Source organism: Notolepis coatsorum (genome assembly GCF_963971535.1).
Source record: "Notolepis coatsorum genome assembly, chromosome: 16".
Classification (NCBI taxonomy): domain Eukaryota; kingdom Metazoa; phylum Chordata; class Actinopteri; order Aulopiformes; family Paralepididae; genus Notolepis; species Notolepis coatsorum.
The window spans coordinates 68,961,108-68,984,704 of NC_140180.1; the positions used below are offsets into that span (position 1 = coordinate 68,961,108).

At 43.1% G+C, this 23,597-nt stretch overlaps 1 protein-coding gene across 2 annotated transcripts; it reads right to left on the minus strand.

Moving 5' to 3' along the window:
- Positions 1-394: 394 nt before the first annotated feature.
- Positions 395-23,061, minus strand: smad5 (SMAD family member 5). Of its 2 annotated transcripts, none has more exons than XM_084332260.1 (7): positions 22,444-23,061; positions 18,244-19,242; positions 12,013-12,261; positions 8,427-8,534; positions 6,385-6,606; positions 5,436-5,692; positions 395-1,524 (listed from the first exon to the last, which is right to left on the minus strand). In XM_084332260.1, the coding sequence occupies exons 2-7, from the start codon at positions 18,644-18,646 to the stop codon at positions 1,381-1,383; spliced, it is 1,383 nt and encodes a 460-aa protein (XP_084188386.1). In that variant the 5' UTR covers positions 18,647-19,242; positions 22,444-23,061; the 3' UTR covers positions 395-1,380. The 2 variants fall into 2 exon arrangements, with proteins under 2 accessions (XP_084188386.1, XP_084188387.1); XM_084332261.1 differs by lacking the exon at positions 22,444-23,061 and adding an exon at positions 21,745-21,881.
- Positions 23,062-23,597: the final 536 nt, after the last annotated feature.

Consider the following 23,597-nt stretch of genomic DNA (forward strand, 5'->3'; position numbering starts at 1 on the left):
AGCTAGCCTAGCACAGCACAAATGAATGGAATACGAGCCACTAGCCTAGCTTGAAACTCGGGAGGTGTTTTGAACCAACAGCTATGCTACCTGGTCCGTATCCGCTTCCATTAATTTGTGATAAGCTACAGCAGGCTAGCTTGGAATATCTTTCAGCTCAACAGGGATTTATGAAAATGTACATTTATGAAAGCACCATTCAATAATTTGATGGAGACACTGGTTTTAGCATTACTTTCAACTCATTAGTTTCTACCCAGAAACCAGCAAGAGGCCAACACAGGACCAGCCCTCGCCTGCTTCCATTACACTGCCAAACACCTTTGTCAAATAATTTTTTACCATCGATAATTAGACTTTACAATAGAAAACAGACGTAAAAAAAAAACAACAGTCACCAAATAACCTGTTTATTTCATTGTGCTAATGAAGTCAATTACCTATCTTCATAATGCCTTGGGTACCCACACCGAAATTGACCTTGCATCCACAAAATCCAACGAGTGCACGATATTGTTACATATACAGTGAGTTTGTAAAATACAGTCACTCTTTCACTTGATAGTACAAAAGAAGAATGAATCGGAAGTCCATTTTCTGATCATATCACAAATGACTACTTTCTATTGCAGTAGGTGTGTAACATTCAAGATGTTAGCTTATGACATGTTAAAGTGATTGATTTCCCATATGCAAGACTATCGGTTTGGCATACATACTTTATTCAAGAAGGCAGTAGCTCAGTGTTTTGTTTCTAGCAGTAGAGACTCTAAAAAAGAAGCACTTACAATATCTGAGCCTAATAGTAAACATAACTGTATCTATACCTTTAGGTGTAAATATCATGTGTAGACGACAATTTAAGAAGGAAAAAATAAAAGAAGTTTCTTTTGACTGATGTAAAAGTAGAGTAGTGATACACAATTCGGTTTCATTCAAAAACTACACATACAGAAAGAGATAAAATCATATGAAAAACAAAATGTGTAATCAAAAAAACAAACAAAAAACCAACAGGTTAAAACGCGACAGTGTCTTGTTCTTAATGCAGATGTTGGTAGCGTCATCAAGCAGTAGTGCGTCCATTTCGTTGCCGTTCCATTCTCTAAAAAGGTGTTTCGCATTGTAACGTTATTTTTATTTCTTTTTAATTTTCTTTTTTAACAATTCAAATCCTGGTCGGTGCTGTTGCTGCTACTGTTGCCGCTTCCCAGGCCAGAATTCAACATCCCCTCCCACAGTAAGTGTAAACAGTTCAGCCATTAAGACCACCTTAAATTATAAAATCACGGAGGGAAAAAAAAAGTTTAAAAAGTTACTCGTTAAAAAAAAAGGTGAAAAGAACCTCCCGAGCTCCCAGAGGGGCAGGGGGGGCCGTCATTAGGACACAGAGGAGATGGGGTTGAGAGGAGAGCCCATTTGCGTCAGCACCTTATCCAGCCACTGGAGGGGCCCGTGCAGGTGCACCTCTATCCAGCAGGGGGTGCTAGTGACATCCTGCCGGTGGTACTCTGCTCCCCAGCCCTGCGGAGAGGAGAGGCAGAGAACCAGTTAGAGGGGTGGGCAATCTTTTGAGGCATGACATTTACTTTGCCCATTTCCGAGGCTTTAAAGATCTACCATCCGAAGCCAAGCAGTCAGAGAGAAAATCACCACCACTTTAAGTCTTATCATAGCCTGGCTAATAAGAATAATGCAAACATAGGATTTGTTCATATTTTAATATATTATGATTATCATTTCACATCATCATTAATAATAATAATGTGTAAAGTCTTACTATCTGGGTTGACAAGCATATGCACATTGATATTATGAAACAATAAAAAGAAATGATGGGACCTGGTGATTGTAGTACTTGCTCCAGTTTCCTGATTAGACCCCTGTGGATTAATTAGCCCATTGCAAAATATTCTACAAATCTAAATATCCCCAAAGGGATCAATAAAGGAATATCTTGTCTTATCTTAAACATTGTGGCTACTTTTTAAATTAAGTTTTAAAATGCTGCACAAAAATGCAACGAGTGCAAGCATAACTTTCAGACCCCTGTCTGTATTAAGCCTAATACTGTTATTCTCACAGAACAAATGGCACTCGGTGTCGACTCATAAAAAAAAATAAAAACATTTAGCTTATTATATAGGATGGGTGGCAACCTTCCCTCTCCTCGAAGAGCACTCAGACAGCCACCTCTCCCGCCCGGAATAGAACATCCATCACCGCCCTCATATTCTATATCTTTATATAATTTTATAAACCATATTTGGAGGTGGTTTGAAATGAAATTCCAAAATCGGATTTCTACAGACGTGTCTCAGGCCATGGTTAGACTAGTGTATTTGTGGCGTTTTTTTTTATACGTTTTTGAATACGTTTCATGTCCCTATTACACAGAAATGCGTTTTTTGGCGTTTTTTTGTGGATACGGCTGAAACGCAAAATTGTGTTTGCGTTTTGGAGAAACGCTAAAAAACGTGCAGACAACAGCGTGTAGTCTGCATGAGCCGTTGTTGCGAAAACGCCCATGCGCAGTAGATACCATCTGCGTGCCCTTCCAGTGACAGAGAGCTGTCCCAAACCAAATAGCTGCAGCTACTATGTGTTGTCAAGTTATTGTTATAAGGACCCCAGTCCAAGCTACAACAGTCTGCATTCCCTTAACAATTGTTTGTATTGAGCCGTATTGTATTGTACCCATATGCAATATGTTAAAGAAAGTTTACATCCATTCATTCTGCTAGCATTACCGATTGGCACTGCCACTGGATAACATGAGCTAGTGTTAGCCATCAAACCCTGTTAGCTCAAAGCTCCTCTTTCAACTTAACAAGCATTAAACAAAATGGCCCAGTCATCTATTCACCTTTGTTTAATACACACAGCGTTGTCTCTAATGTTATCTAACCACTGATAGCTCCCGATATCATCAGTTTGGTGCTGGCTAAGTAGCGTGAGCTAACGTTAGCTTCTAGCCACAATGCTATACTGTTATAATGGCAAATTCCATTGACGTTAGCATGCAGCTAACAATGCTACCGATCGTTTTTTAGACTAAACTATCCGCTCTTGGTGGTCACTTGTGTTGATGTTAGTTTTGTTTCATCAACAAATGACAGGCAGAACACACAGTGAATGTATCCGTTTTGTTTATTGCACTTTTATTAGGCTTTGCTGAAAAAGAATTGCTGCATTGAGTAAATAGGCAAGATGGTGGCGCGGCATAGGCGCCTGCCTTATTGACATTTTCTTTGCTGGAGCTTCCAGGAAGTGTATTGGCACATTCAAGTTCTGATTGGTTGAAATTGCCTTCATGTTTGCCACCTACTGCCACCTACTGCTTTGGCAGTGTACTACATCAGTGTGCTCGGGTGACAAAAACGGAAAAAAAACTAAAGTGTGACTCGAGGCGCACAACGTCGTGGCGAAACGCATATGACAATGATACGAAAATGAAACGAAAGGTGTAACCGCACCCTCAGTCTGGTCGCTCTGGCCTCAACGTGTCTTTTGCATCACTCACAACTCGTAAAATCATATCAAGAGTCCATCAGAGCGGCTAAGGTTAGCGGATAGTTAGCTAACCTAATCAGTTTGTCCAATGGCAAAAACGAAATTACCGCCAACGATAAGCTTTCATTACCCCATCATTAATGTTAGTAACGTTACATATCGTTGGCTAACAGCCTATCCTTATAACTAGGGATGTCCGATATTATCGGCCGATATCGGCATTAAAATGTGATATCGGAAAATATCGGTATAGGTTTTCAATTATTATTATTTTTCTTTTTACATTTCTATAACCTTTATTTACCCAGGCAAGCAAGTAAGAACAAATTCAGATTTTATTTATAGTCAAAAGTATGCATAATGTTGTGTTAATTCCACAACAAGAGATATGTAATGTTAATTACCTGAAGTTATTCCGTTTTTGGGGGGGGGGGGAAACCCTGCATATATCGGTATCGGTTGATATCGGTATCGGAAATTAAGAGTTGGACAATATCGGTATAGGTAAAAAAGCCAATATCGAGCATCCCTACTTATAAGGGGTGTCAACTAGCTAATATCATTACCACAGCAACCCATGCAGAAGGTTGGTGATGTCTGGACACACAAATCCGATCTGATCACTTGCAAGATTCGCCTGCAGTATGAACAATGCCTTATTGACCCTCAACACCTACACAGGGTTCCTGCATGTTTCAACAAGTTAAAGACTTTTTAAGACGAAGAATTGAATACCTATTTGAAGGATTTGGGGTGCTTTTTCAATGTATGTGATGTATAGATTGGGGGGAGATGATCACAGCTAAAACGGGGAGATCGAAATGGACGGTGGAAGCAGGAGACGGTGGTTCAGTAGAGCAGGGTGATTGTTGTGAGCCACACTGTCAGCGAGAGAATGTTTGTTGACATTCCTTGGAAGAACATCTGAGATAAGAGCGAGTGTCTCCCAGAGCAGGAGGGAGAGAGGTTCATCTGAATGAAACGTTTAATGGTGTGAAAGGTTATTAACGCAGTTGTCATGACAACACGTCGCATGACAACCAGAAGGCGGGGCCGTCGTCGCGACGACGAACATCTATAAGTCGAACGGTGTTTCTGGGTGTAGGGCAGAGTAGAATCTGACCAAGAGCGAGTAGGACTGAGATCACACAGAGGACACTCTCTCCTCTCATTGAGAGGGGGGGGGGGAAGGAAGAATGCCACATCAGCATTAGCTTCGGCTACCACGAGGATAAGTTAGGGCCTGTTCGTTAGCCTAACCGTTAGGCTAACGAACAGGCCTGAACACTATTGGACTGAATAACAAAAGGACGATAGACGAACACACCGAAAGATCATTAGAATAGACTCTTCAAGGACGATACAATTTGATAACATCTGATAACATCTGATTATGGGGTTCTGTTTATAGCAATAAAACAACGCTTTTCCTCATAAGGTATTTCACGGTGTCGAAGTGTCGAATTCTTACGGAGGTGGAGAATTAGTATGGTTTATGGATTGCACTAACGGGGGAGATAAGGATCTTATCTGCCAGTATCGGAGACGTCAGGACCATTAAAATGACACAACGCAGAGGAATTGGATGGAGGGCCAAACAGACGAAGACGTGATACTGGCCAGTTTGATCAGGATCTTACAGTTTCATGGCCATACTGGCAAAAAAGTAAAATTACTATTAAAGAAGCAATTGGGGGGGGGCTGATAGGCTATTACCGTACTGCTTACTTTGCAGCCTGGACCTTTCCCCAATACACATTTAAATGATAGATAAGTTATTGCAAAATAAAAGTAACTTCCTAAATCTAATAAATTGGATATTTTTTACAACTTTATATTATATATAATATTGCATATTTAAGACCTTTTTAAAACGTGTTAAGGGCCAACGGTAACCCTGGCTACACGAAGACGGCTCTCACCTTGACGAAGCTCATCCTGATGGTGCACATCTTGGTGAGCTCGTAGACGGCCTCGAAGCCGTGGTTCACAGACTGGGCCAGGAGCTGAGCGAACTCCTGGTTGTTGAAGATCTTGAGGCTGCAGCCGCTGGGGATCTTGCAGACGGTGGTGGGGTGGAAGCCGTGGTGGTAGTTACAGTTGCGGCTTTGAACGAAGATGCTGGTGTCGCTGAGGCACTCTGCGTAGACCTCCCCGCCCACGTAGTACAGGTGCACCCCTGGTCAGAGAGGACAGATGCCTGCTTATCAAAGTGTCTCTCCACACATCCAAGAGCAGCACTCTCCATCGACTAGCACTCTCCATCGACTAGCACTCTCCATAAACTAGCATGGTAACATCTTTTAAATTAATGGGTTTTTTTTTCAGAGAGTGAGTGAACAAAGCCTAATCCTCGAGGCAAACTTGTGCTCAGAATGCCTTCCTATGTTTCTAATGTGTTGTCTATAGGGCTGCCTGCAACTAACAAATCTGTCGACCATTACTTCCATTAATCGGATTAAAAGAAAGAATATTATGCACAATGCTCTTTCAGACAACTTGCAAATCGATGGTTATGAAACAAAAAGCAAACATACATGTATGCTATACAGCTAGAGTTTGAAAGGAGTTCAAACTGTTTAAATAAGAGTTTGAAACAAGTTTAAATGATAATAAAGGAAAACATAAAAACACAAACTAAGTGTTAACACAGGCTTTGCTGTGAATCAAATGGCTTCAACAACAGGCTATGGAGGTGCATCATGACACAGACCCAACTAATGGATTATAAAAATAGTTGCCAACTATTATTTATAATCGATTAGTTGTCGATTAGTCGTTGGAGCTCTAGTTGTCTGTGTCCTTTAGCGAGTGTATTACAGGTGTACTATGTATATAGTATGTGACGACAGCAGCGGCAGGAGGACGTACCTTTGCCGATGTGCCGGCGGGTGTTCTCGATGGTGGAGTTGCGGTTGACGTTGGACAGCAGGCCGAGGCAGAAGCGGTTCTTGTTGTTGGAGGGGTCTGTGAAGCCGTCCACCAGTACGCTGGTGGAGGAGGCGTGGTAAGCCTCACCCACGCGGTTGTTGAGCTCGTAGTAGACGATGGAGCACCAGTGACTGGGCTCTTCATACTCCACCGGCTGCACGTCTGGGGATGTGGACAGACGAGGTTAGACGTGGAACAGGAACGCAGTACCACCATGCGTTTTAATTTTTTTATTTAGAATTTGCAATGGAAGCTTGGGGCCAGCTTGGAAACAGACATATTATCATTGTCTAATATGAGATTGCTCTGTTCTCTGGTCCACTGGGTGTGGGTGTTTCTTTTCGTGTTCAACGTTAAACTATTGTGCAACCTTATAGGCTGTACTTAAATCTTTTTTTTCTCACCCTGGTGTTTGTAATTTTATTGATACGCGTTTTTAAGTTGCAGGAAATTATTGCAAATGTTGCCCCCTCCAGACCACCCCTAGTTGCGACTCAGTGTCATCTTCTTTTAAACCCCTGGGCCCAGGAGTTCAAAACTTGTAATCCCCATCTGATTGCATCAGATTTGTATTCATTCATTCATTTCAACTCATTATGAATTGAAAATGGGGGACCCTGATGTAAACAAGACGAAAGTCTTTCTCTGGTCTGCATCCCCTTAACAATTGTGTGTATTGAGCTGTACTGTACTGTACCCATTCTGCAATCTGTTAATTAAAATGTTCAATCAATCAATCAATCGGGATTCAATGTTTTGAACTCCGGGGCCCTGGGGGGGGCCTGGGGAAACCCAAAGGAAGGATCATTTAAAGCTGCAGCAGGTTGTTTTGAGGACAACAAAATGTTGTACCTCTACAATAACTAGCTACAAATGCTTGAAAATGTTAAAGAAAATCTCAACCCACGCCCCAGCCTTTGAAACAAAGTGAACCAACATTGCTCATCATGAACATTGCTCATCATCAACATCATACTTTATTTGTGTGCAGAGCAGCTGGCAGCACCGCTCCGACATCTCTTCAACCTCTGGAGAGGGTGCCCCAGCTCTGGAAGACCTCCTGCATTGTCCCGGTGCCCAAGAAGGGACGACCCAGCACCCTCAACGACTACTAGTACAGGCCAGTCGCTCTGACGTCACAAGTCATGAAGACGTTCGAGAGACTGGTCCTGCAACACCTCAAGCCCCTGGTGTGACTCCCTCGACCCCCTGCAGTTTGCATACCAGGCAAACATCGGGGTGGAGGACGCCATCATCTATATGCTCCACAGAGTGTACACGCACCTGGAGAAGCCGCGCAGCTCAGTGAGGATTATGTTCTTCGACTTCTCCAGTGCCTTCAACACCATCCAGCCGTCACTGCTAGCGGAGGTGGCCTGGATCAAGGACTACCTCACCGACAGACCGCAGTATGTCAGACTAAAGGACAGTCAGTCTGACGTACAGGTGAGCAACACCGGCGCCCCCTAAGGAACTGTGCTGTCAGTCACCCTTCCTCTTCACCCTCTATACCTTCTGCCACAATTCAAGCGGGTGTCGCCTGCAGAAGTTCTGACGACTCCATCGTAAGCTACATCACCGACGATGATGAGGAGTATAGAGCCCTGGTGGAGAGCTTTGTGGGGTGGAGCGACAGCAACCACCTCCAACTCAACACCAGTCACAGACTCGAGCACAAAACATTTAAGTCCCACCGCACGAAAGGAAACACCTGCCGATGTCGCTACAGGAACAAGAACCACCATCCTGCCTTCAGTGAGCTACACTATTAGTGACGTTGCAACTATTAGCCCACGGCGTTGCAGTTTGCATGCGCTGTGGGAAAAAAAACATACTTGCCACTCTGTAAAACTCTTCATCTCGACTGACTAAGCTTCTGTAACTGATTGCACATCAAAACGGAAGAACAAGTACAGTAATATCAATGTCTTTTGTATGCTGTGCAGAGGGAGGGGAGGGGAGGTGTGTATGCGTGTCCTCACCTCCTCTGGGCATGTTCTGTGGCACCACACTAGTGCTCGTCTCCATGGACTGGCCCTCCTGCCCCACCTGCTCATCAGGGGGCATGTAGGCTGGGGGTGGGGTGTCAGCTGAAACACACACAACACACACACACACACACACACACAATAAATCAGATCAGTTAAGAGAGGATGAGGCCAGTTGCTTCTTTTGACAAATGGTTGCGCTCTCTCTCTCACACCCAAGTCTCCAAGGAGCCAAACAATCATGGGAGGATCGGTCCCCGGAACCAGGTGTCAGATTTCACACATCCGTCTCATGCTGAACCACACATGCTATTCCAAACAACCACTGCCGACACAGAGCCGCAGCTTAAAGCTTTCACCAAACCCTGTCCTGTACACCAGGAGGGGAGGAGAACGGGCCTACATCCCGAGCCCCCAACTCGGCAGGAAGTGGGGAAAATGTGGCGATTACAGTGCATGAATTTAGACAATGATGAAATAGGGCTATTCAGCACAATTAAGGCCAACCAGAGTTGGAAGCTGCCATTAAACCTTCAGCTTGCTTCTGCCTGACTGCCTGCCTGCAGCCACTGGATGTGTGCATCAGCAGATCTAGGAGCCAGCAGAACAGAGGCAGCCAAACACACGCGGGGCTCGAAATTAAGGTTATCCTAATGTCCCGGGGATGATAAAAAAAGATAGTGTCTGGGACAGATGGTCCCTAAATCAGCTGTATCCCACAGTAGCCTAAAACACCTTGTTAACGTCCATTAGTTTGCAGTGTTCTTCCTATACGAGCGCAACTCTCATTGCCTCTTGCCAGTCTCCAAGATGAGTCTCCCCACATTTGTCCAAATTCAAGTGTTAGGTGCGTTCACACCCAAGTTAATTTGAAATGGTTATAATCAAAAGTGAAATTGTTACTTTTGTTGCCATTTTTATCGGTTCAGTTATGTTTCACATAAATGTAATCATAACATGACATAATAATAATGCAATACTATACATTTAGCATTACATTTAGCATTTAGTTTCTTTCACACCTCAAACCAACCACTCCAGGGTTAAGTTGGAAGTGGAGCGAGACCATCTCAGACAGATGAACCAGCGTGTGGTTATTTGGACCTGTGTTTGATTCCGGTGTTGTTCACACCAACCCAAATTAAATGCAATGCACTACACTACAGGGATAAACTCTCCAGTGTTCCATTCAACCAGAATACACAAGGCTGGTGTGGAAGCACCCTTACAAATGAGTCAAACATATGAAATAGATTTGTATAGATAGGCATTAGAAATAGCCTTGTTGGCTCCACCTGGTGCCTTGTTGGCTCCATCTGGTGCCTTGTTGGCTCCATCTCATGCCTTGTTGGCTCCATCTGGTGCCTTGTTGGCTCCATCTGGTGCCTTGTTGGCTCCATCTGTACCAACTGTACAGAGCTTTTGTTTCGCTTCAGCTTGAAATTATCCCAAACTTTGGGCACTTTGTCATGTTCACTGCCTGTCTTTTCCCTCTATCTATGTCCACACATAGATATTTCTAAAAATGCATTTTCACCCCTCCATTTCCAAATAAATTTCTGTCCACACCAATGGTTTTACAAAATCTTTTTGTCCACACAACACAAAAACGCTCATATAAATAGACCTGATGGCAGGCTGCAAGGGATCTCTCCATGGTCCTGAATGCAGAGAAAATAAAAAGTCTATATACGTGGACAGGGGCATTGGTCACAATGTTCCTCCGTCCACAAATATAAAGGCAAAACGGAGTTTCAAAAAAATCTCCACACTGGAAGGCTCTTCAAAAAGCTCAGCTTTCAGTGACCCAAAAATCAGAAGATACGTTTTTAAAAATATCTGTATACAACATATCTCTCTCTTCCTCCATTTTTCAATCCCCACCATCGGGGAACAAAATAAGCACCCACCAAAGGCGTGTAGATTTCCTCTTTGGCTGGTAAATTACAGAAAATAATTGGGAGCCATATGAGCATATTAGAGTATTATATCAGGGCTATACAGTGCAAGCATTTCACTCGCATTTGCCTCTAAAAATAGATTTGTGCGAACCGGAAAAATCATTTAGGAGCACAGTGTGCGAGTAATAGTCTTGCGTAGTGGGCGTGTCAACAACTGCGCAATTGTCATTTCATAATAGAGACGAAGCAGCATGGATCAGCTCTGTAACAACTCATCTCGAGTCACGCTGCTTCTATGTGCAACGAAAACTCTGCGAGCAGCAGTTACAATTGTCTAACATGCTTTGCATCCTCGCCAGTTATACCCACGTTGCGTTAAAAAACAATAACTACTGTAATGTTATCTGCTAACTGAGTACTCCAACTAAGCTAACCTGCTAACGCTAATCACTGGGGACGCTCAGAGGCATAGTGAGGGAAGGAGGGGCTGAGAATCTGTCTCTCTCCGTCTATCTCTCTGTGTGTGTGTGTGTGTGTGTGTGTGTGTGTGTGTGTCTCGCTCTCTCTCCCTCTCTCCATCTCTCTCCTGAACCCATTTCATTCAAAAGGAAGATATTGATGGACAGTAGCTATAGTATAGCTCAGTAGCTGTAACAGAATAATTGTATTAATTACTATTGATTAACTATTATTCAATAGCGTTTAAATTATAATGAATTCAATAATTGTATAAAGAATTTTCCATGTTCTGTCATCTAATAATAATATATTCCATTACCTTTCCTATCTGTATCAAATGTTGGTATTGTGACAACAGTACAACATACAAAAGCAGCTTGACAACCGATATCCTTTGTGTCTAGTAGGCATGGGCCAATGTGGGATTTTGGTGATATGTGCTATTGCACAGATGTTGACCCTTAGTATGCACACGCACGCACAGTATAATATGCATGTAATAAATAGTTTGTTAATAAACTCGGTTACTTGAAAAAATGTCACTGTGCTCCTAATTTTTATTTTATTTAGGAGCACATGTGCTCCCTGGGGAAAAGGTTAGCGTAGAGCCCTGTATATAGTAATAATAATTACACATGGTGATATACTAAAAAGTGAGTTCTAATTTTTGGCTGGTAAAAAATCTGCCTGGCTGGTAGTTTTTTTTAATCTACCAGCCACCTTGGCTGGTAAGCCAAAACGTTAATTGTTCCCTGGATCACGTCTTATTCGCGTATCAGACAGCGTAGTGGTTGTGTGACAGTAATAACAATCTGTGTGAAACACAAGCTCGCTCCCTCTCTTTCAATACTCACCTCTTTTTTTGGTTTCTCCTGGGACCAAGTAACGGAGATCCGTCTTGAGACAGAGAAAATGCTTTCTATTTGACATTTGCGTCTGTGTGTGTACATGTTGTACCAGGGAGCTGGAATGGGCAGTAATGTGTATATATATATATATATATATATATATATATATATATATATATATATATATATGGCAGTAATGTGTGTGTGTGTACATGTTGTACCTGGGAGATGGAATAAGTAGTAATGTGCGTGTACTGTACTGTACATGTTGTACCTGGGAGCTGGAATAAGTAGTAATGTGTGTGTACTGTACATGTTGTACCTGGGAGCTGGAATGGGCAGTAATGTGTGTGTGTACATGTTGTCATGTACCTGGGAGCTGGAATGGGCTGGAGGGTCCCGAGCTGGCGGGGGAGTTGGGGTAGGTGCCGCTGCTGGCCGGGGAGGGGGGGTAGGGCGAGTTGGGCGAGATAGGGAAGGAGCCCCCCTGCTGGAAGGACTCGGGGAAGGTGGCATTCAGGGGCATGTGCGGCTCGTTGTGGGTGAGGTTGCGGAACTGGACCAGCAGGCTGTGCTGGGGGTTGAACTCGCTGTGACGTGGCACCAATACAGGAGGGAGGACTGGATGGAGGGAGAGAAGGCAGAAAGAGAGGAGGAACAAGAGAGTGTGGGGGCGGGGAGGAGATGACAGGTAGAAAGGAGAGGTTGAGAATTGACATTCTTATCAGTTAGAACGCTCACTGGGCTCTGGGCCCATGTCCACCGAAGCCCACCGCTAGTGGCGCTAAGCACCATGGCTCCAACAGTTTTTTCTTCCCTCAAGTTGAAATGTTTTAAGTGTTAGTACCCAGCATGCAGTGCTAAAAACACACTCAGGTCTTAGCGCTGTCAGTGTCTATATGGCCAGTGCCCAGAGATTGCGTTGCGGTTCAGACCCGTGCATCGAGAACCACAAGCAGCACTCTGCTGTAAACACACCTGCTACACACTAAAGAATGAAGCCAAAACAAACACTCCAGACAGCGTTCATGCCAATGCCTCCTGGCCACATCGCTGGCCTTGATGGACATCTAGCAGCTCATATCAAGTCAAGAGCACATATCTCTAACCATGACTAGATTGGCCTCATGGTCCATTGTCCCAAGGCCATCCCCCTCCCAGACACAACCCAGTGAGCGGGGGGGGGGGTTATGTTGCTAAAGAGAGTGACATGTGATCCCTGGCCTTCAATTCGGTCAATAGAGAACTGCCAATCCCCATGCCAGTTAGCCACTGTCGCGAGGCAAATGTCAGGAAGCCTGGTCTTAAGCAGGAGACCAAGTAATGTGGATAATGTGTGTAACATATTCTGTTTCTGGGTCACCTTTGAGACTGTGGTGTATATGAGTGAGTGAGTGAGTGAGTATTTGTATTTATTGGTTTAAAATACAGAGACAGTGCATATTAAGAAACATTTGACTGTAAATATGCCAGTTTAGCCAAGTTGGCTAATTTTCAACTGTAGTCTCTGGGGCAGGTGACATGAGCACAACAATAATTAAAACATAGTACAATAATTAAAACACAGTAGGAATCAATATAGGTTGCAATACACTAAAATACATACAAATAAATACATTAAAATACAACCCCTCAGTTAAAAAACATAGTACAATAATTAAAACACAGTAGGAATCAGTATAGGTTACAATACACTAAAATACATACAAATAAATACATTAAAATACAACCCCTCAGTTAAAATGGTCGCACACTTGACCATCTCTCAACCATGATTTTAAGTTAGTTTTAAATGAGATGTAACTTTGATACTCCCTGAGCCGTGTTGGCAGACTGTTCCAGGTGTGGGCTGCTCTCACGGAAAAGGCTGTCTGACTAAAAGCAGACCTCCTGTTTGGGACTACACAGTCCCCTCTGACTACAGACCTGGTATATCTATCAGCAGATGCTTTCTGTTTTATGAAAGTACAGAGGGGGGGAGGAGCCAAGCCGTGTAGGATTTTATAGGTAAGGCAGGCATCTTTGAATTTGACAAGATTGTCCCAGCTCAGTAGGTTCTGGTTTGTTATGCTATGACAATGGTGGTGGCTGTTTGTTTTCCTGTCCAGAACTTTCACAGCCTGATGGTAAACTACCTGTACAGATCGTAATGTTGTACAGGAGGCTTGTGTCCAGCTAGTCAGACAGTATGTTAAGTGTGACATAATAATGGCATTAAAATACAGTGCTGCTGCTTTTGTTGACAGAGAGTTTCTGATGTGACGGAAGTTTGATAAGTGAAACTTTGCATTGTTTACTACCGATTTAATTTGTTTTTTAAATGTAAGATTGGAGTCCATTTTTATCCCAAGGTATCTATATTCGGATACAACTGTCAACCTTTCTCCTCTGACATAGACATCAGGTGAGACAGTATTCATCAGCCTCTTTGTAAAAAACATGCAAACAGTCTTTGTGTTTAAATGCAGACATGAGTTAGTCAACCATTCAGTGACCGATGTCAACACCGCTGTTAACTTGTTTGAGTGAGTCTAGTAGATGTTTGAGTGAGTCTAGTAGATCAGACAGACAGACAGGCTAGTGTTGAGGATTGTAGTAAAGAGTCTAGTAGATCAGACAGAGACAGACGGACAGAAAGACAGACAGGCTAGTGTTGAGGATTGTAGTAAAGAGAGTCTAGTAGTAGATCAGAGAGACAGGCTAGTGTTGAGGATTGTAGTAAAGAGAGGCTAGTAGATCAGAGAGACAGGCTAGTGTTGAGGATTGTAGTGTAGAGAGGCTAGTAGATCAGAGAGACATGTTGAGGATTGTAGTGCAGAGTGGGGTGTGCTGTACATGTAGCACGCTGCTTTCTGATACCACACCACACCCTGTTTGGAGTGCCTGAGGCATATAATCTAATAAGACTCAAAAAGAGCTAGTGCCATTGATTTTCTGTTAAATGGGGGAGGGGGGGGGGGGCTGTGTGATGGGAGCCTTGCCTCCTGACCTCCAGCTCAACAGCTTTAGCTTGGGGATGTACACAACTCCATTGTTATTGACAATTATACACCATCGCAGTTACCAAATTGCTGACGTTTGTCCCGCCGACGTATTAAATGGTAAATGTATAAGAGCAGTTTGCCTTTACAATTCTCAAAACACAGGAGTAGCTTTCATTTATATCTGGCAAAACATAATGTTGGAAACAGCCTGGCTAAAATTCACATTTTTGACAAAGATATTTTTTATTATGAAGCCCTTGATCTAAACATAGTTTGCTTGGAATCACACACAGCATTTTTTTTTCTTTTTTAGATTGTAGGCTATATGTGGTAGGATAACAGCCTGACTCTGTTTAGAGGGTTTTAGATGGTATATGTGGTAGGATAACAGCCTGACTCTGTTTAGAGGGTTTTAGATGGTATATGTGGTAGGATAACAGCCTGACTCCGTTTAGAGGGTTTTAGATGGTATATGTGGTAGGATAACAGCCTGACTCCGTTTAGAGGGTTTTAGATGGTATATGTGGTAGGATAACAGCCTGACTCCGTTTAGAGGGTTTTAGATGGTATATGTGGTAGGATAACAGCCTGACTCCGTTTAGAGGGTTTTAGATGGTATATGTGGTAGGATAACAGCCTGACTCCGTTTAGAGGGTTTTAGATGGTATATGTGGTAGGATAACAGCCTGGCTCAGTTTAGAGGGTTTTAGGTGGTATATGTGGTAGGATAACAGCCTGGGTCAGTTTAGGGTTTTAGATGGTATATGTGGTAGGATAACAGCCTGGCTCAGTTTAGAGGGTTTTAGGTGGTATATGTGGTAGGATAACAGCCTGGGTCAGTTTAGGGTTTTAGATGGTATAACAGCCTGGGTCATCATTTAACATTTTAGTGTGGAAAGGAAAACAACACCGTCCACGTTTCTCTCTCAGTCTATTAGTCATTTGTTGTGATTCTTTTGTACATTCTGATGAAGTTATTTCCTGGAAAATGATAAGCACATGTCAGATGTCACAAATACACTCTGGTCTAGTGGTGCACGATATGTCGGCCGCCAATACAATATCGGCCGATAGTCATTTTTTTTTAATTTAATTTTTTTACACATCTGTATTGTTCCGATATCAAAATAGGTCAGATTTTTTTTATTATTATATATAAATAAAAAAAAGGATATATTTTTTTTTACTATTTATTTTTAATCTAACATGTTTTGGTCTTAAATTATTTCAAAATAGTCATTTCTGAAAATAAATTACAAAAGTAAAAAATATTAATAAAAAAGCGTTTTCTATACAGAGACATCGTTATCGGCCAGAACAGCAATATTAATATCGGTTATCGGTCACAATTTTCACATGGGTGCATCACTACTGGTCTCAAATAAAACACTAGATTGAAAGAGATACCTCTGCATGACTAACATTAGGACATGCAGTTCTACCGATTTTTCATGAAATGTAATATTTGATTAGTCAACAAAATCAAGTCAACCAAGATTTTCTATGTCAAGAACAGCCCTGACCCAGTCATCTCGCCATCTTTTGACATACTAGACCGTTTCAGTGTTTCAAAGCAATCGCAAAATATGTGCGCATTCACGCCTTAACACTTTGAGTGCCAGCCACGGCATAATTCGTTATTTCATGCCAACCGTTGAGTGCCAGAAATGAGATATGCCGTTTTTTTTAATCGTGATTTCCATTCATATTTCATCAATCTAGCCTCACGTTACCACTGGCACTCTCTCCGAGCTCGAATTGGGAAAATACCGCCCCTATCGTCTCTCCGGATGGTACTGCACCCCATTGGATTAGACTGAATGAAATGGATGGGGGGAAAAAAAAGAGTCCGGATTCCACATTTTACTTGTCAGGCATGTAATACGAGCCGATCCCATTCATTGCCCACCACCAGAACAGCGTGGAATATATGTTTCCAGTACCCAGCGTTGGATCAATAAACGCGATCGATATTTGGAATGGCGATCAGGAATTGGGATAATCTTTTTGGAGAACATCAGATCTGAGGTAAGGAATCTATTTGACCAGTATTGGGATAATCAGAGCTGTTTTCACCTATAAATTATATCAACGTGTCCCATATGTGTGTGTGGCTGTGAGTGTGTGTAGCTGATCAGGAAATAAGAGAATCAATTTTTCAGCCCGCTTCTATAGCGTGCATAAGTACACATATACTATCGATAATCTAGCGTTTATTTGAAAACTATTCATAAATAGGCCGAAAAATTACAACGTGTGCGTGTATTACAGTAACGCGCGATTCCTGCAGAATCTTTTTTCCCCCCTGAAAGTTTAAAAAAACGAGCGTTTTTCAAAATGGTATAAAACCTAAATGAACAGATTAAAAAACAATCCGTTTCGACTAGGGATGCTCGATATTGGCTTTTTTACCGATATTGTCCAACTCTTAATTTCCGATACCGATATCAACCGATACCGATATATGCAGGGTTTCCCCCCCCCAAAAAACTGAATAATTTCAGGTAATTAACATTACATATCTCTTGTTAGTCGTGTAATTAACACAACATTATGCATACTTTGACAATAAATAAAATTATAATTTGTTCTTACTTGCTTGCCTGGGTAAATAAATGTAAAAAAAATTAAATGATTTTTTTTTAAAAACCGATAGATATTTTCCGTAATCACTTTTTATGCCAATATCGGCCGATAATATCGGTAGGGATGGGTACCTTTCACATTTGAACCGATACCGGTACCTGTGAATCGATACCGGTACCCAACGGTACCTTTTTCGGTACTTTAGTCGCAAGAAATTTAATTTACCTACCTCAGTCGTAAAAAAAAATCCAAACTTCAAATAACTACAATTTCGACAGTTTTCGGCTTGCCATTGCTCCGACTGCTTTGTTGTTGAATCAAGTCAAATCCTAGGTAAGCATATATTGTGCGTGTGAACGTTGACATGAAAAGAAAAGTTAAAAAAGTTAAAAAAAAAAGGTAAAAAAGTATAAAAAAAAAAAAAAAAAAAAAATAATTGGTTTCTCACTTGATTCGATACTCGGTAGTACCGACGTGTTTCGGTTCGGTACCTCAAAAGTACCGAATTCGGTACCCATCCCTAAATATCGGACATCCCTAGTTTCGACAATGTTGACTGCAAACAAGTCATTGATAAGCGACGGTCGTATTAGACACATAGCCATAATTTAAGATATCGTTTATGCGTTCACAAATGCGAGTGCTCTGTCATTGAATAGAGCGTCGGCACTCAAAGGGGTAAATAGGACACGGAGGCCGGCACTTAGTGTTAAGATGGTCCTCTGAAACATCCAGTATGGATGGAACGGATGCTCTAGACCCGGGAGTTTGCAGATGGTGTCCTGTTCTATTGTGTCACTGCTACAATCCACACCTTGCTTTTCATTAGGGAATAAAACAATAGTCAATGTGTACCTGTTAAGAGGGAACATCCTGCCACTGCAATAAGCTACTAAAACGAATAGAAAAATCGCACTGTAAGAGTAGAGTTACAGCACCAGATGTTTGATTGTAATATGGCTACCTAGCCTAACTGGAAACACGATTGAATCAGGTCCACATTATGGATAATGAAAAGTCACAGACTACCTACCGGGGCTCTCCACTCTCTTGTAGTGATAGGGGTTGATGCAGACCTCCTTCTGCTTGGAGCCGAACGGGTATTCGCACAGCTCCAGGGGCTTGAGCTCGTGGTGGGACTGGAGGTCGGGCCATCGCCACACACGGCAGTAGATGACGTGCGGCAGGCCCTTCCGGTGAGACACCTGCAGGCGGCCGTCCAGGGACCTGGGGATGGTCACACACTTGCTGGGCTGCCCGGGGCTGCTCAGGGCCTTCTCCAGGTCCTCCATGGCACCCTTCTTCTTCTTCAGCTTTTTTACCAATGCGTCCACCGCCTTCTCAGCCCACTTCTCCTCCTCGTCGCCTTGCTTCCAACCCAGGAGGCGCTTGACCGCTGGGCTGGTGAAGGAGAAGAGGCTGGACATGGTGGTCATGTCTGCGGAGGTTAGGAGTGCCCCCCCCCACTCCGAGGTGATTCCCTTAACTGGGAGGATCAACAGGTTTGACCTACTAATTGACAGATTACTAATCCACTGGTTGCCACTCCAGACAGAAAATAAAAAAGGGGCTGTATGAGTGTGTGTGGTCAACAAGTGAGACTCTGCATATATGTGAATGTTTATCTGTGTGTGTGCGTGGGGTGGGGTGTAGGAGAGGCCAGCAGAGATGAAGGGATGGGGTGGGGAGGAGGAGGCTTTGGCCTTGTCTGACCAAGGACAGGAAGCGCAGGGAGGGGAGGCGGCAGAGCAGGAGGAGCAGGACGCAGCTGCTACAGCTCAGGAAGAGCCCTGCAACAGCCTGGCCAGACCCGGGTCACCACCGTCGCTGACAGGAGGGCAGGGGAGGAGGGGGGGGGCTGTCCACAAGGGGTTGAGAGCAGGACCTGGTGCTCCAAACACACGGGACACAGGATTTCCAAAGCGCAAAGTCAACAGGCTCGGACAGAAATGAGGGGGTGGGGGGTGAACGATGGTTTTGGGGTCGACTCTCCCGCCGAGGCGCAAGTCACCCGCTCTGGTCCATAGGCGTCCTGTAAACAGAGCGGCAGAAAGAGACCGTCAGCGACTAACATGATGCAGGACCAGCGATAGAGGGACATCTGTTTGGTCAGTGTGGCGTTTAAACCCGGAGTTTCTGATATCGCTGACAGAAGAAAAAAAACACAATCCTGGCCTTGCTGAAATTTGCTTCAACACACAATCCTGATTGTGGAGCTACAGCCTGGCTTTCAGATCTGACTCGTAATTTCCATAACAGGGCCTGTACGTGTCTTGGATGAAACTATGACTCAAGTATCTGATGGGCGATGGTTCATCTAAAACCTGCACATGGACGTAGGTGGCTGAGGGAAAGACAACAAATGGCCTACACATCGCCTTAGTTGCTTTTCATAATTCTCAAATTGTTATTCTGGGGAAACTATACAAACAATCTCTGGCATCATAAGTAACCTTCACAGATATGCATTGGAGGCATTGGTCTCCGACCAACACTAGGTGTAAAGAGGCAATTTTACATGATATTTATTCAAGTATTGTAATAATATGCAACGCCGTAATGCAAACACCACAAAAGCTTTTGGTACAAGAACTTCGTCAGAACACCAGAACACTCTAGTCTCCACGTATTCTGGTGAAGGTCTTAACCAATATATTTACAGTGTTGGTGTGAGGCTGTTGCATGGAGCCTCTATTATTATAATACATTCATATTTTTTCAAATGTTGCACCCGGTTTACACATTCTTGGTGCAGAGTTCCCTTTTTTGCTACAGATACATGTTATTTATTCGCGAAACAAAAAATATGAGAAAATCTACTTTACAGAGTTGTCGACCAAGTAGAACACCATAACAGATGAGTTGAGATAATTCTCTGAATAATAGTGGACTAAGTAGCAAATTTGTCTTTAGTCAGGAGGACCAACCCTCCCAGACTGATCCAGAAAGACACAGGCGGCCCACAGCGTTCTCCAGCAGCTGTTGAAGGGCTTGTGAGGCTCCGGGTGAAAAGGATGTGGCCACAAAGAGCTGCTTCCTCCCTCATCCCATCTCTACCCAGATTTCCCTCCCTCCCAGCGCCGCACAGCTGTCCGACAGTATTGCTGTTCCCAATTCCGTGGCTCATTGTTTCACATTTATATGGAAGCAGAGGGAGACCTCCTAAATGCATCCTAGTCACGCCTAAGAACAATACGCTGTCCGATTGTTAAAAAAAAAAAGATTGTGACTCAAGCTCTGCTCTTCACTAGATTAGGCTCAAGGTTTCTCCATCTTTTTGGACTTGGGGACTACACAACTTAAGTCCTCAATAAAAATTAAATTAGGGGGAGACGTGGGTTGATATTGTAAGAATACATTTTGTAGCCTTGTGTTAGCTTTTTCTGCCTCATCATTGATACAAAAAAAATGTATGTGATTTATACCACTGCTGGTCTATAATATCCAACCCTGGAACCGACAAACAATGGTAATGCCACCTAAGAGCTTCCTGTAGTGTCAATAGAACACCAGTTTACATTAACACCAACACTAGAATACCCTATGAATGTGTCAGCTTGAGGAATCGAGTCACTCGGACCACTATTCTAATGGGTCAGTACCACAAAGCAAGCACAACTATGCATAAAGGAAGAGCAATGACAAGAAACAGAGCCTGTCCGACAGTCAAGAGAACATGGGGGATTTGATCTGAAAACCAGACATAACTTGCCCAAAAAGTCACTGAAAATGTGTGTCCATATGAAGCTAGTTATATCTTTAAAAAAAAAGATAACAGTTCACTCAGACTCAAACAGATCTTGACACACAGACAATGCTGCAGTGCAACTCAAGAGGACAGGACACTGTGATCCGGTTTTGGACAAGTAAAAACAAATCTGCTTAAAAGGCAAAAACATCTGAAGGAATCCACCAGATCTAGCAGTCTGCATCATCGCCACCCCTGGGCTACAAACACTTCAAGTGCAGATACGTGGTGTTAAGAGTAGTGTAGAATGAAGGGGATATTCAGGTAAGAATATGGGACATTTAAGGTCATTCTAAAAACGGCACCAATGTCTCTTCTCACACTTTCCTCTCAGACAAGGCATCAAGAAATCACACTCATGTAACACCGATGTGTGCCCTGGTGTCACGGATCAGTCATGGAAAAGCTTTAGGTAATTCAAAAAAAACACACAGGGAAAGCATTACAAAGACGAACTTCCTAATTGTGAAATAGATCTCCCACGATTCCTGACCTGCCGAGCGTTGAATCCGGGAAGCAGACAACATGGAAGGTGATTTCGGGACATGTTAACTTCGGCATAATAACATCAACACCGTTCCCTCCCCCGAGACAGAGATAAGAGAAAGAGGGAGAGCAATCCAACTACTAAATGTACACAGAATCCCACCAAGAGATATATAAGGATTTAATTTATAAAACCCTACCCTGTTAACATGTATACAATGTCAGCTGATGTTAACAAGCGGTGGGCACTGTAGCTAGCAAGTCAGCTTCAACTAAATAAAAAGAGAAACGTTTGCTTACATTGTAAACTCGACTGCGCGATCATTCAGCAGCCGACGAGAGACCGTATATATAAGATACACTCGTCTCAATTGTGTAACTAACTGTTGTATTATTGATCCCTCTTGTGAATCCTAACGTTAAGCTAGCTAACATTAGTAGTAGTCGCTAACTTCACTCCTCCTCCACCATTCCACAGAAACTTTTTCAATCACTCCTCTCGGCTAACTCAGCTAGCCAGCCCACCCCTACCACCAAAGGCCCTCTCGAGAGAAGTCGGTTCACTCCGTCGCCATCTTGATAAACGAAAACTTAACAAAACCTGACCGGTTCTACACATGCGCATCCCAGTCGTTTCTGCCAGTTTAAGTTACCATGACAACCACTCAAGCAAAGATCGTTCAGTTAAAACGAATATTTCACCACATTATGCATGAATTGTAATCCAACTCAAGATAAAAACAACATCACATTTAATTATGTTCTCCGAATATGATTCGTTTCATAGCAAAGTAGTTTCGTTGTTGCCGCCATCTTTAGCGTGGGCTTGTTCGTTCAAAACTCCCGGAGTGCTCCGTCTCCTCTGATAGACTGTCTCTGGCAGGACGACTACGAGGGAAAGTGGTTACCCAGCCTAGATTACTGATGTAACAATGTGCACTTCTACACTTTGAACGCCTTCTCGTATAGAAGAGGACAATGTGCCGTTTAATCGCATACCTTTTAAGAATGGACACGAGCTTCCTTAATCCTTCTCTCTTTGGCTAGCTAGGCTAGCGTCCCCTTCTTCCATGGAGCTGTTTTCTTCTTTCTCGTCCCCCACAGCTCTCCTCTAGTAGTAGTCAGTAGTCTCCCATGTAGGCTGGAGAGGCGGAGCGAGTATTCCTCCGCCAACACGAGAATGTAGTACTAGCTGCGTCGTCCGATGTTGTGACTCGTTTGTGATTTAAATATGATGTATCCTAAGTGTAACACTTTAATTCTCGCAACATCGTTACAATTGCATGTGTGCAAAAATACGTCGGGAAAATAACTGGCTTCCATGGACAGCCAGCGTTCGTTGACGCTGTGGATACAATCACAATCACTGTACACTATAAATAATGTTTCCGTTAGAAAGTCCTTGCATTTTCCATACCGATCATTTCTATCAACATTAGCAAAACTACAGTTATACACGCCTTTTCAAATTGTATAAAGTCCAGGGTTGTGCTGCGGCACCGAAGTTGTCTCCACTCTGTCTGCAGCCGGGGTGTTTTTATTCGGTTGTCTTGTCCCTTGTACAGTTGTCCTGAACGCCAGCACTCATCCACGTGGTTCAATTACTATTAACATGAATTATTCAGCCGCAGAGCTATTATTCAAGATGATCCCGAGGACATGGGAGGCTATACTACTCTTCTAAACTCCGAGTAGCCAATGGATTCGAGATGACTGCGAACTGCAGCTGACATGTTGAACCGCTGGTGGGCATCCTAGTACTTACTCTAGTGCACACCAGAGTTCTTGAACCACAGCAGCCTCACTGCATAGTGCAATATAGAGGCTTCCTACTGACTTGACATTGATAGCCTTTGTGTCTTTTCTAGTCATGCGGTTTATACTCAGGTATAAAATCAATTATATTGACATCAGTCATTGTCATCATAAATAGATCCCACATTCCCACCACCCTGACCACAGGTATGTCCCATCCACAGGTCTTTGGACACTTTTTAAAATAAATAAAAGAGAGAGGAGACAGAGCTAACAAACAATAAATGAAATAAATTAATTAAAGGGAAGGTGGGGGTCACTGCTGCAATAGGACACGTATGAGCTCCACCATATTCCTTATCAAGGGGTACTTGTATGCAGTCATAAAAGTCCAAAAA